At 54.5% G+C, this 12,747-nt stretch overlaps 5 protein-coding genes across 5 annotated transcripts; 3 read left to right on the top strand and 2 right to left on the bottom strand.

Moving 5' to 3' along the window:
* Positions 1-60: 60 nt before the first annotated feature.
* On the bottom strand, positions 61-960 carry CGGC5_v002835 (uncharacterized protein; the record flags this gene model as incomplete). Its single annotated transcript, XM_032031720.1, has 2 exons — positions 61-622; positions 686-960. The coding sequence occupies 2 exons, from the start codon at positions 958-960 to the stop codon at positions 61-63; spliced, it is 837 nt and encodes a 278-aa protein (XP_031888647.1).
* A 1,958-nt stretch (positions 961-2,918) lies between these two features.
* On the top strand, positions 2,919-5,478 carry vrdA-0 (Versiconal hemiacetal acetate reductase; the record flags this gene model as incomplete). The annotated part of the gene is made up of 5 exons (XM_032031722.2): positions 2,919-3,018; positions 3,070-3,639; positions 4,244-4,337; positions 4,396-4,903; positions 4,981-5,478. The coding sequence occupies 5 exons, from the start codon at positions 2,919-2,921 to the stop codon at positions 5,476-5,478; spliced, it is 1,770 nt and encodes a 589-aa protein (XP_031888645.2).
* A 670-nt stretch (positions 5,479-6,148) lies between these two features.
* Positions 6,149-7,482, top strand: laeA-4 (Secondary metabolism regulator laeA; the record flags this gene model as incomplete). Its single annotated transcript, XM_032031724.1, has 4 exons — positions 6,149-6,476; positions 6,527-6,549; positions 6,620-7,374; positions 7,425-7,482. 4 exons carry the CDS (start codon positions 6,149-6,151, stop codon positions 7,480-7,482), a joined length of 1,164 nt encoding a protein of 387 aa, XP_031888852.1.
* A 1,308-nt stretch (positions 7,483-8,790) lies between these two features.
* Positions 8,791-9,547, top strand: GLX3 (Glyoxalase 3; the record flags this gene model as incomplete). The annotated part of the gene is made up of 2 exons (XM_032031725.1): positions 8,791-8,871; positions 8,936-9,547. The coding sequence occupies 2 exons, from the start codon at positions 8,791-8,793 to the stop codon at positions 9,545-9,547; spliced, it is 693 nt and encodes a 230-aa protein (XP_031888851.1).
* Positions 9,548-9,734: 187 nt separating this feature from the next.
* On the bottom strand, positions 9,735-12,690 carry CGGC5_v002839 (Non-reducing end alpha-L-arabinofuranosidase BoGH43A; the record flags this gene model as incomplete). Its single annotated transcript, XM_032031727.1, has 1 exon — positions 11,053-12,690. The coding sequence occupies one exon, from the start codon at positions 12,688-12,690 to the stop codon at positions 11,053-11,055; it is 1,638 nt and encodes a 545-aa protein (XP_031888853.1).
* Between the last annotated feature and the right edge of the window lie 57 nt (positions 12,691-12,747).

The raw sequence follows: 12,747 nt of genomic DNA on the forward strand, positions 1-12,747 counted from the left end.
GCAACTCTTTGGGTATCTGATCTAAATGCCATCAAAACACATCGCCACAATTATGAACGTCTATACCCTCCGTTCTCCACACGCCGTGTTTAACCCTTCTTCTTGACTTCTTGACCTCGGCCTAACCAACTCATCCATGCTGGCTCCTTTATCCTCGCCCTGCCCAACATTCTCGTGCACATGTAGCCTTTCCAGACCCACAATAGTCCAGACCACAACGCCAAGAATCGCAAACTCCATCAGAACAGTCATGCCAAGATACGTCGCCGTATTCCCCTTCACCGCGCTGAACTTGTCGTCTCCGGTGCTAACGTACGAGATCGTATACGCGATGCGAACGACCATGAAGGGGAAAGATGCGCCGAAGCCGATCATGGACCTCTTCTCGCCTTCGGGAACCAGTTTCCACTTCTGCGCTAGCCAGACGTAAAGGAGGACACCCCAGAAGTAGAGCGCGGCAAAGAGGCCTACTCCAGCCTTGGTCAACGACCCAGGCGCCATGGCGTTCTCCGTCTTCTTGCTGGCGACAACGTAGTCGGCGATGGATATAGCGAGGCCGGCCCAGCAGATGAGCTCCGGTATGCGAAAGTGCCACGGCGTGAGGACCTGTACGAAATGGTTTCTGGAAGAAGCATCAAGTTAGCATGCGAAGGTCGTATCAATCAAAGATGGACGGGCAACTTACACTCTCTTTAAGAGATCCAGCAACACAAACGTAAGAAGCACAAGTCCCAAAGATTCGCAGACAAAAATGGTCGCCCAGAGGCCCCTTGAGTCATTGAACATGGTGCCGAGCATGCAGCCGGCGCCGACGATGCGAATTGTCGAGATGAAGGAGATGCCGAACCAGCCCATTCTCCTTTGGAGTTTGAAGAGGATACCAAAGACGAGGAAGACGGAGAAGACGGCAATCTGAGCGATTGCGACGCCGTCACGGAAGCGGAAGGCGCGCTCGGCCATTGTGTGGGACTTTGGTGTAAGTGAAGAGCCGTCCGTCTATGTATCTCTAGGCGATCGAGGATGTTGTTTCTACGTGTGTTGGTATTGAATATTGTCAATCAGTCGTGACTCTTTCATCATGAAATTCTGGCGATAACTCTTTTAAGTTTGTTAAAACCCGATTACCTGGACGGGAGACCTCCCATCACTGCCACTCGGAGGGCAGATCGGTCGTGGACCCCTTGATCGTTCGGCGCCCGGAGGCAGCTTGGGCCCCACAGAATTGGATTAAGCGAGTGCGAAGGCCGGGGGGTCGGGTGCGAGAGCGTGTATCTCGTCCAATGAGACCGCCGCGCGGGACCAGTCCGCCAGCAGATTGAATCCTACACCTCAGCCCTGCTGACGAGATCTGCGTGGCTGTTGTGGTACTTAGTCTTGGCTCAGTAGGTGAGAGAAAGTCCCGTAAGATTGCGTGCGTTGTGATGCTATTGAGTCCTACTTTAGGCGCTGAAGTCCCACTAGCTGGCAATGGCTGCGGTGACGGTTGAACTGATCGAGAAGAGTAGGAGGCAGCATGAAAACTCGAGTTCTTGTTGGAGATACGATGAATAGTTTAGCTGAAAGGGAACAGAAAACGCGACAGTACATTCAGACTGGGCGACAGGGTTTGGTACCCAAGAGGAATGCCTCCCCAAAGTCTTTTCCCCTGTCATCCCAAGTTTGAGATGAACCTCCGTTCGAACGAAATCACTTACATCACGAACCGGACAAAAAGACAGTCAACCTAACTCCCAGCTGAGTTAAGCATACGATGCGTAACAAAGTGTGGCAGTGGACCTTGAGATCTCACTGTCGACATGCGCTGCCCCGAATGCCAAGCCGAGGCGACCACGCTCTGCATACTCGACTCAGCTAATGCTGTGGCACTTTAAGCTTGTTGCCTGTCAATCCCGTCACAGCCACACTCATAATGTTTTTGCGGGTTTGATTCTTACCTGTCTGTCATTGGTAACTACAACTCTTCGCACTCGCTTAACTCCTGTAAAGCTGACAATGCTTATGGCCGGCGAGAACCCGCCGAATACTTGCCCAACACAGCTCAAAGCCGCACACGGCAACCCCGGCACCTGCGCCGGACCCGAACAAGGCCCCACACCACCAGCATTTCGGAGGCCCGAAGAATCTTCTTCATCTCGGTCCTCGGTGCCAATCCTATTATGGCTGTTGGAACGTTGGAGAAACTGGGATATACCTTTCACCTAAGCCTAGTTAAAGAGACCTTATTTACCATAGCGAATTTAGAACACTGGCTACACTGGCTTTTTTTCTTCTGTCCCCATTCACCCTAATGGCTTGCCCCGCATGCACTTCTCGCCGACGCATGCAACCACGAAATGAAGCCATCCATCCAGCCCCGCCATGCCCTGCCCTACCCACCCACAACACCGCCCGACCTTCATATTTCTCTTTTCCGCCTCGATCTCCAACAATCACTGGTTTCGTGGTGTAGTTGGTTATCACGTCAGTCTAACACACTGAAGGTCTCCGGTTCAAGTCCGGGCGAAATCATCCTTTGGGCGAATGGTTTAGTGGTATAATACTCGCTTAGCATGTGAGTGGTCCAGGGTTCGATTCCCTGTTCGTCCAAACCTTTTGATTTTGAGTGTGAAGGACGCTTCCTTAAGCTGTATTCTCCCTTTTGACACTTGGGAGAAGTCTTCAAATCGTTGGATGGCTGCGGTGTAGCATTTTTGCCCGGGTGGACCTACTGCAGTATCCCCGAAAACGCCGGTCAGCAGGCCCCACTCCTGCCCGGCCCCTCCTAACCCTCTTCAGCGTTCGCGGGAGGAGGTCGTTTCCTTCTCTCTTCATTCTGGAACGATGTCAACAGATTTCGGTATGGACTTTGAGATTTTATTTCGCAGAATTACATAACAATTCCGCCACCAAAGACGTTGAATACCGAAACCCTTGTCATCATGCTATGCGATGTATGGGAACCAGCCGACGTCTGGACTGGCATCTCCGACCAGAACCGGAGGAAGAAGCTGCAAAACAAGCTCAACCAGCGTGCTTACCGTCAGTGAATTCCAAAGCATGTTTATCTTCACAGTCCTTACTCCAAAGCAGGTAGAAGAAGGAAACAACCCACTGTAGACCGCGATGACCAGCACCTGTCGCTGGCAGCTCCGGGCGAAGACAGCATCCTACCAACCCTAATCGGCGGGTGTGCTCTTATCAGATGTCCCCAGAGGCTTTCTATAGCCCAAAGACGCGTCAAAGAAGTATACGAGGGCTACTGGCTCCACGCGCCGCGGCCGTCGGCACTGCACGTCCTCATCCGCCTACGCGTCCTCGCTGCCCTAGCCCACAACGCCGCCGCCATGGGGTTTCCCCCACAAGGCCTCTGCCGCGATGACTTCATTTCTCCATATAACCTGAGCGGACCTCTGGAGCTAGAGAACTTTGATTTGACGACACCCGGGCGCGAGAGCCTTCGTCCGACGGACCTCCAGAGGAGAATACTTCACCACCCCTGGATCGACCTCTTCCCGTTCCCCGTCTTCCGAGACAACGTGCTGCTTGCGACGGCGTCTGGGTTGGTGGACGACGATCAGCTTTGTGCTGACATCCTCGAGGTGAAGGACGAGGACTTGGCTGGCAGGCCGTCGCTCATCGTCTGGGGTCAGTCATGGGATTGTATGGCGTGGGAAGCCAATGAGGCCTTCTTTCGCAAATGGGGGTTCTTGACGCGGGGGTGCCCTGAGATGCTGGAGGCGACTAATTACTGGAGATCTAGACGAGGGGAAAGAAGGATCATTTATGAAGTATGACGTATGAGTTTTCATAGGCTGAAGGTGAATATCCCGAGCGAGCGAACAATGCAACCGCAAATGCAGTCTTTGATATCCTTAACTTATTCAAGGCCGAGCCGTAGTAACAAGCCGGCCAAGCTGCGGCGAGTAAGTTTCATGACCTCTCAAGGTTGTCGTAGGATATAACTCGTCCTACAGACGGGACACCCATGTCCCGGGATGTCAGCAACCTTCCTTATCTCCAGATGCGGGGCCGGAGGCGGCGGGACGGCGCTAATGCACTTGGATTATTTTGTGGACCAGACCTGGAGCTGGTCCCGGGCATCGATCAGTGCTCACGGCGTCTGGGTGGAATGTCTAGATGCCGTCAAGTTTCGTACCGAGACCGAGTCAACGACCACGGAGACCTGAATGAGTTTGCACAGCCCATGTGTAAATATGAGGCGCCGGATGAACCCATCTATCCTCGAGCTTCGTCTTGCACACAGTCACCTCTCAAAGTATTCTCATCTTCCTTGCAAACAAACCCCAAGACTACACTCATAACCTCACCATGACGGAACCATCGATGAAATACGTCCGGTGAGTAATTCCACCTTCTCAACCGTGAGAAATTCACTAACGGGTCGCCTCCGTTCAGCGTGGGCAAGTCCGGCCTCAAGGTCTCCCAGATCATCGTCGGCTGCATGAGCTTCGGCGACAAGAACTGGCAACCATGGCTCCTCGACCAGGCCGAAGCCCTCCCCATCCTCAAGTACGCCTTCGACCGGGGCATCAACACCTGGGACGTCGCCGACACCTACTCGAACGGCCGCTCTGAGGAGATCGTCGGCGCCGCCATCCGGGAGTACAACATCCCGCGCTCGAAGCTCGTCGTCATGTCCAAGTGCTTCCAGTTCGTCGACGACGCGCGGGGCCCCATTGACCCGGCCAACCTGACCAGCAACGACGGCCCGCGCGTCAACCAGGTCGGGCTGTCACGGAAGCATATTCTTGATGCTGTGGACCGCAGCGTCGAGAGGCTGGGGACGTATATCGACGTGCTGCAGATCCATCGCATGGATCGGGATGTGCCGCCAGAGGAGATCATGAAGGCGCTGAATGATGTCGTGGAGAGCGGGAAGGTGCGGTACATTGGTGCTAGTTCGGTCAGTCTTCACATCTTTACCCACCTGGACAATATCCCATCACCCATTGTGACAATTGCTGACTAGCAGATGTACAGATGGCAGCCTGGGAGTTCCAGATGCTCCAGAACGTCGCGAAGCAGAACGGTTGGCACCAGTTCATCTCAATGCAGGGCCTCTACAACCTCCTATACCGCGAGGAGGAGCGCGAGATGAACCCGTACTGCAACGCCGCCAGCGTCGGCCTCTTCCCGTGGTCGCCCCTCGCCGCCGGCGTCCTCGCGCACCCGTGGACCGACCGCTCCGACCCGAGAGAGCAGAAGGATCCGTTCCTCCAGATGCTCTTCCGCGGCGTCGAGAACAGCGCCGACAAGGCGATTGTCGGGCGGGTGGAGGAGCTCGCGGCGAAGAAGGGGGTCGCGATGGCTCAGGTCGCGCAGGCGTGGCTGATTTCGAAGGGGTGCATGCCGATCTGCGGGCTGGAGACGCGAGAGAGGATTGACCAGGCGCTTGGGGCTTTGGAGGTGAAGTTGAGCGAGGAGGAGGTGAAGTATCTTGAGGAGATGTATGTTCCGAAACTGCCTATGCCTTTTTAGAAGGAACGCTGGCGTGGTAAGCTGTGGCTTGGGATAAGCACTGGCTTGGCTAGATCTGATCGATTGTTTTTCTTTGAATGAGATCGACTTGGCACTCGGAGAATAGACTAAACAAACACACCGGCAATATTTCACAGCCACCTATCCAGGAGGTCAGGCGGCCCAGCGGGTTCAATCAGCTCATGCACCTTGGGGACGTGTATGTTCATGCTTGAAAAGGAGGGGTACTGAATGCACGATCAACTGAAAAAAGAAACAACCCTCCCAGCTACCAGGAAGATCATCTGGCGCTACGTCTAGCGCGGCCAAGGAAGTGGCACACTTCTCCAAATGCAGCCGACCATTCGCCCGCTTAGATACGATCCCGTCCTAGAGCATTGAGTCGATGACAGTCTGGAACCCAGGCTACGGTTGGGCCAACAGCAGCTCCTCGGCTGCAAATGGCTGATGGGAAGATGGCATTCTGACGCCATGGCGTCGACCAGTAGCCCGTCTGCTCCCTGAAGATGTTAGGTGGCAGCCATCGTTGCGGTCGCATTTCAGCCGCACGATGCCATCGCGACCCTCATAAACTGACGCGGAGCTCGACCTTTTATCGTCGATTACACTGGGTTGGAACCTTGGGAGACTTTCAGAGCCTGTGTCAACTGAGAAGAGCCATTTCACAACGATGGAGAGTTTGAGTGCGCAGGGCGGGGCCGACGACCGGGTCGCACCGGATCGGGACGGCGGCGCGCCGTCTGAGTACCCGGCGGGACGAAACGACGTGCCGCGAACGAGCATAGCGTCTTTCACGGAGCAGGACGAGGTGGAATCTACGCATGTGCCGAGCACCTCGGCGTCGTCTGTCGAGCTCAGCATCGACTCGGACATGAGCGACGCCGACTCGGCTCTGGGGATTGATGGAGGGCGGGCTTCGTCGTCTGCGTCAGTCGCTTCAAGTCTTTACCGCTTCGTCGAGGAGTTTGGTCGGACGTATCATAGGTACAAGGAAGGGAGTAAGTTGTTCATTCTTGTCGATGTGAGAATGCCCGCTGACATTGAGAAGAGTACTTCCTCCCCAACGATGAGGTATGATAAGTTTTGGCTGAGAACATATTCATCTTTATCACGCCGACTTCTAACACGCGACATGCTGCAGCAAGAGCAAGGCCGTCTAGACCTACAACACGCCATCGCACTACGCATTCTCGACGGGAACCTCGGGCTGGCGCCCGTGGACAAGCCCCACCAGGTGCTCGACATCGGGACGGGGACGGGGATCTGGGCCATCGAGTTCGCCGACCAGAACCCCGAGTCGGAGGTGCTCGGGAGCGACCTGAGCCCGATCCAGCCCGAGTACGTGCCCGCGAACTGCCGCTTTGAGATCGACGACGCCGAGGACGAGTGGATGTACGGGCAAAAGTTCGACTACGTCCACGGCCGGTACATGTGCACCTCCATCTTTGACTTCCCCAAGCTGTTTGGCCAGATCTACGAAAGCCTCAACCCGGGCGGCTGGGTCGAGTTTCAGGAGACGGTGATTGACTTCCGGGCCGTCGACGGGACGCTGGAGGGCACGGCGCTGCGGCGGTGGAACGACCATTTGCTGGAGGGTATCCGCCGGGCGGGGCGCGATGCGTTGTCGCCGTTCGGATTCGCGGCGAAGATGACTGCCGCGGGGTTCACCAACGTCCAGCAGAGGAAGTTCGCGGTGCCGTCTACCCCGTGGGCCCGGGGGAGAAATCAGAAGATTCTCGGCGCCATGCAGATGACCAACAATCTCGAGGGCGTTCAGGGCATCACGATGAAGATCTTTACACAGGTGCTGGGCTGGACTCGGGAGGAAGCTGAACTGCTGCTGGTTGACGTGCGCAGGGATATGGCGGATAGGAACATCCACGCATATCTCACGATGTGAGTTTTTCTTTCAGATGACCTTGCAGTAATAAGCTGACCCTCTCAAGTATGGCTGTCTGGGGCCAAAAGCCGCACGAAGGGGAAGAGCATGCCGCCATGTCGTGATTTGAGTAGCCCGAAAGAATGTTTTAATCGCTGTGTACATCCAGCATGGAGTTTGAAGTTACGCTTTCGTCGCATCTTGGTGGTGTTGAACTCCGCCAGTTGCGGAGTTCATCTGGTTCGTTCTCGGGTCACAATCCACGTTGTGATAGCTGTCATCTCAAGAGTATCTAGATGAAATGTATGCACGACACGAATCATGTCCGACTGAATGTCAGAACAGCGCAGGAACGCTGAGAGTGAGCAAGTGACATGATCCCGCAATATCGGCAACATTACACTGCGCAATGCATGCGAACCGCGGCACGACCCGGTGCGGCTTGTAACCACTCCCTTTGCTTAGAAAAGAGAAGAAAGATGCCGAGGCCGTTGTGCTAAAGATCCACACTTGATGGCGGCCTTGAAACCGATAATGATGGTCTCCCCGTGCCAAGTGTTCCGATGGATCGGCGAATGCGTGCCGGGAGCGGCATCAAATCCGCGGGGGAACGGAACACGGGCTCCTTTTCGAAGAATTTCTAGGCCACAGATCGTCGGCGTTATGACGAGCCGCCCCATCGGCTTTAACCCTCGTGTTCCTCTCCCAGTTCCCTCTTCTGGACTCCCCCTCCGAGGTCCCCCACTCGCTCTCGCCGGTCCATCCACTCGGCGTCCTCCTCCCGCCCCCAGGTCCCTGGCCCTCCGGATGGCAGATTGCTGGTTACGGCAAGGCCATGGCAGGGCATGGAAGCAGCCGGAGAGTTTAATCGTCCGCATGCTTTGTAAAACGGGGTGTGGAGTTGGCCCTGGCAACCCGCTGTGGCATTGATGACTGAAGAAATTTTGCAAACCCGCGCTTGTGTTGTTTCTGGAATCGGTGGAGACTTACTGGTTGATGAGCGAGTCAATCATGCTCCATGACCCGACACATGTCACTGTCTCTGCCCGTCTGGACCACGGAGAGACGCCAAGCGGGAAAAGGAAAACACATCGGTGTGACGTCAAGCTGACCAATTGCATGGCGGGGTGAAGCTCTCTTCCATGCCATGCCACTCTTACCAACACCTTAGAAGCTCCCCTGACGTTGGTGGGGTAAGCTGGAGAGCGCGGAATTCTACCGTGATGGCCAGACCACCATTCGAAACTGGATCGATGATTACGGGGGCGGGGGAATGCGAGTACAAAAGAGCTTGACACCCCGCGATGGAGGACACCTAGCTATTTTAATGATCCAGCAATATCTTCTCTCTTACGCTTTGATACCCATCGATACCCCTTTACACTCAATTCCTTTATTTCAATCCTCTCAAACAAACCACAACAACCGTCAAAATGGTCGCTAAGAAGGTCCTCGTCGTTCTCACGTCTTGCGACAAGATCCCCAAGACTGGCAAGCCCATTGGCTGGTACCTGGTAAGCTCAAACCCAACATCATCACCGTCTACGCCGCGAACCCAACTGACTTTGCCACTTCCAGCCTGAGCTCGCCCACCCCTACGATGTCCTCAAGGAGGCCGGCGTCGAGATGACCTTCGCCTCCCCCAAGGGCGGCGTCGCGCCCCTCGACCAGGTCTCCGTCCAGATGTTCGGCGAAGACCCCTCCTCCAAGAACTTCCTCGAGAACCACAAGGAGATCTGGGAGAACACCAGGCCGCTGTCCGAGTTCGTCGGCAAGGCCTCCGAGTTCGACGCCATCTTCTACCCGGGCGGCCACGGCCCCATGTTCGACCTCGCCTTCGACGACGAGTCGCTCAAGCTCATCGCCGACTTTGCCGCCCAGAACAAGCCCGTCGCCGCCGTCTGCCACGGCCCCGGCGCCATCGTCAACGCCAAGACCCACGACGGCGAGTACCTGATCAAGGGCAAGAACGTCACCGGCTTCTCCAACACCGAGGAGGACCAGGCCGGCTTCACCCCCGAGATGAACTTTTTGCTCGAGGACCGCATGAAGGAGGTTGGCGGACAGTACGCCATCGCCGACGCGCCCTGGGGCGAGAAGGTTATTACTGATGGCGTTGTCATCACCGGCCAGAACCCTGCTTCTGCCCACGGTGTCGGCAAGGCCATTGTCAAAGCTCTTGGTCTGTAAGGGATGATTGTATGATAAGATGACGACAAAAAGGTTACGAGGGATACAAAGTAATACCAAATTCAAAGCGATTCTGATCATTACTTGGTGCCTGGTGAAAGGGCTGTTCTGAAATACGTGACTACTCTGATGCCATTTGAGGTACACTTTTATGATATATGGTGGGATCTTCTAGCGGCCGTCCATCTCAATCCAATTCCTGAATTTCGATCTCCCCAATGTCAATGTTCCGCCGCGGGATGGTCCACTGATCCATATTGGTGGTCATCGACACGCCATCCACATACATGTCCATCGCCTCCTCCGCATCCAACACCTCAAAGGCCATCCGCTGGGTATTTCCCATGTAATTAGTGTCCACGACACGAAAATCGAGAAAGACAACTTCGCCAACTTGTTGATTCAGACCTATGCGCTCAATGTACCGCTTCGAGATGCTCGGCCTCGAGCTATGCATCTCAGCAGTGACATGCACTGAGCCCCTGGTGCCATGCACGGAGACGCTCCCGTTCGGCATGAAGATCTGCAGCTGGACGCGGGCCTTGCAGACGGACTCGCTCCAGTGGAAGAGGAAGCAGTCGAGGATGTAGTACTTGTGGTAGCCGAGGTCTCTGGGGTCGTGGCCTGCGCCTCTGAATTGCGACACGATGTCGTCCCAGCAGCGGAGGGGAATGCGGTTCCTGACACACATGAGAGCGAACTCTTCCAGCTGTTCCTTGTAGTCGAATAGGCGGGGGCCACGACCGCCACGACGGATCGGATACTGTACATCGCGAGACGACCTGGGCGTTCTGTTGTGGAACTGGCAGTAGTATCGGAGGTACTCGTCGATGATCTTTCCCCTGTGGCGGTCGAAGAACTCGGGGTATGTGAAGTCGCCGAGCTCTGGGACGGCGTCTTTCCAGCTGCGAGGCATGGGGCGGATCTCTGCTTGCATGACGGCCTCGCATATGCCACGCGAGATCCGGGACATGATGTAGGCAGTCCGCTCGCGACTTTCGAGAGGTGGGCTGGAGAGAGGCATATTGAGTTGACGGTAGCCTGGGACAGGTGACTTTAGCAATGTTTGTTGATAACAAGACTTCTCTCGAGGGATCACTGCCTACTGCTCCCATCATGAGCACGACACTGGATCCATCGAGGAGTCTTAAATAGAATATTTGGTGTAGTAATTCACCGAGGAAGATGCTGAATATTGAAAGCACTTACACACATTCACCGTAGAGAAATTCCGGCTTGAGATGAATTGGCCTATTCACCGAAATGTAGAGAGTTTAGCAGATTGTATTCTGTCATTGTATATCATTGAATCTTGAACCACTCACTAAAGTTGTATATCGAAACTCTCTAGCGCTTCAACTTCAATGAAACTCTTTCGGCTTCAAGCCAATGATTGTCACAATTAGAAGTTCTTGAACCACTTATGCACGGCAACCACGACGCAGAATACTTTTTTATCTCATGTCAATCATCACCTAGGTTGATTGATGTGTTGTTCGTAATATTTATTGTAAATGATGCTGTAGATAATCGACCCTAAAGTACTTGAATTTGACCCAACCATCCCCCCTTTTGTTGTTTACACCATCTAAGGATGCGTAAATCCCATACAAGGTGCCAGTCATATCATACCCTGAAAGAAGCACTGGATCTCCCTTTCCCAGGCTATGCCATTTTCTCTCTCCATCACCGATCGTAAAGCGACATAGGAACTCATAGCTGTCGGGCAAAGTCTGGATACGCAGGTCGATGGCGACTGTGCCGTCAGGAATCGCAGTTGATCCCAATTCGATGATCTCGGACTTTTTGTCCTTGATGACATTCAAGAAACCTGTAACCCTGGAACTAGGACCATCGATCTGAATACATCCGTGGCGCAAGCTGTCCTTGTAGATGGCCAAGCCGACCAAGGGGAGCTCTTGAACTTTACCAGAGCCCAGTTCCACGGTCGTGGAGGCCGACCCAGATAGCGACCTCTGCCTTCGACCGACAAATGTCGACGTTCCGAGGGGATCTGTTAGAGTCGACGTTTGAGCGCACAGGGAGTAAGTATCTTCTGTGGCCGAGCAGGAGTAGTGATCGACGTTGGGAGTGCGGATGTAAAGATCCTCGAGCTGTTCATTCAGGATCTTGTACCCATGACCTTGCGCCTCACCAGACTCTCCTTCTGAACCAACCACCATTTCAAGCTTAGTCTGTGCTATACGAGGCCAGTCCCCAGAGGGCCATTCAACTGGTGTAAGGAAAGTCTCGCGACCAAGGGGATGCCGCTGAACGTTGGTGTGGTTGTGCCGTATGCCCAGATGGACACAGAACCACCTTCCCTCCACGTCTTGGAAGAGGTCACCATGACCAGCCCAGCGGACATCCTCATCCTTCTGAAAAGCAGTCAATAGTGGGTTGTTTGGGCAGCTCTCATAGGGCCCCCATATGTCTTTAGATCTTGCGATGTTGATTTGGTGGCCCTCGAATGTGGACGCTTCAGCAGTTAAAAGGTAGTACCAGCCATCTTTGAAGTAAACATGTGGCCCCTCAGCGTCGTCCTTTCCGGCTGCACCCTTCCAGAGGAACTTGCACTCTGACAAGGCTTCACCAGTGTCAACATTGATCTCGAACTGGCGGATGGAGCAGTCTGGGGCCCAAGGAGGCCCGGTCCGGTAGGAGCCGTGCAGATATGCCTTGCCAGATGCCTCGTCAAAGAAAAGACTGGGGTCAATCCCGGGGAACTCGAAAGGTACAGCGTCTGACCACCCGTCATCGGAAAATATGGCGTCTTCATGACAGCTGAGCAGGAAGTTCTGAAACTCATGCGTCCCGTCTGGCTTTTCGAAGGCATAGGTGCAGACGAGATAGAACCTGTCTTTGAAGTGTCGAAGAGTTGGCGCAAACAGACCGCCGGTTATGATGAGGGGAATGCCGTGGGGGAGCGGGACGAACTTTGTGAAGGCGTTTGATAGACATAGTTGGGACGGCCGGGAAAGTGCATGCCCCTTGAGCTCCCAGTTGACGAGGTCCCGTGACGAGTAGATGGGAAGTCCAGGGAACACATGGAAAGAAGAGTTGATTAGAAGGTAAGTGTCTTTGAAGACAGCTATGGTGGGGTCCGGGGCAAATCCGGGGATGATGGGGTTCTTGATCTTCATGGTGGTAGAACTTGGCGCACTAGGGTATGTCAAGCCAACAACCTTAAAACCTATCAT

The sequence above is a fragment of the Colletotrichum fructicola genome (genome assembly GCF_000319635.2).
Source record: "Colletotrichum fructicola Nara gc5 chromosome Unknown KSG_Nara_v1_contig02, whole genome shotgun sequence".
Taxonomy (NCBI): domain Eukaryota; kingdom Fungi; phylum Ascomycota; class Sordariomycetes; order Glomerellales; family Glomerellaceae; genus Colletotrichum; species Colletotrichum fructicola.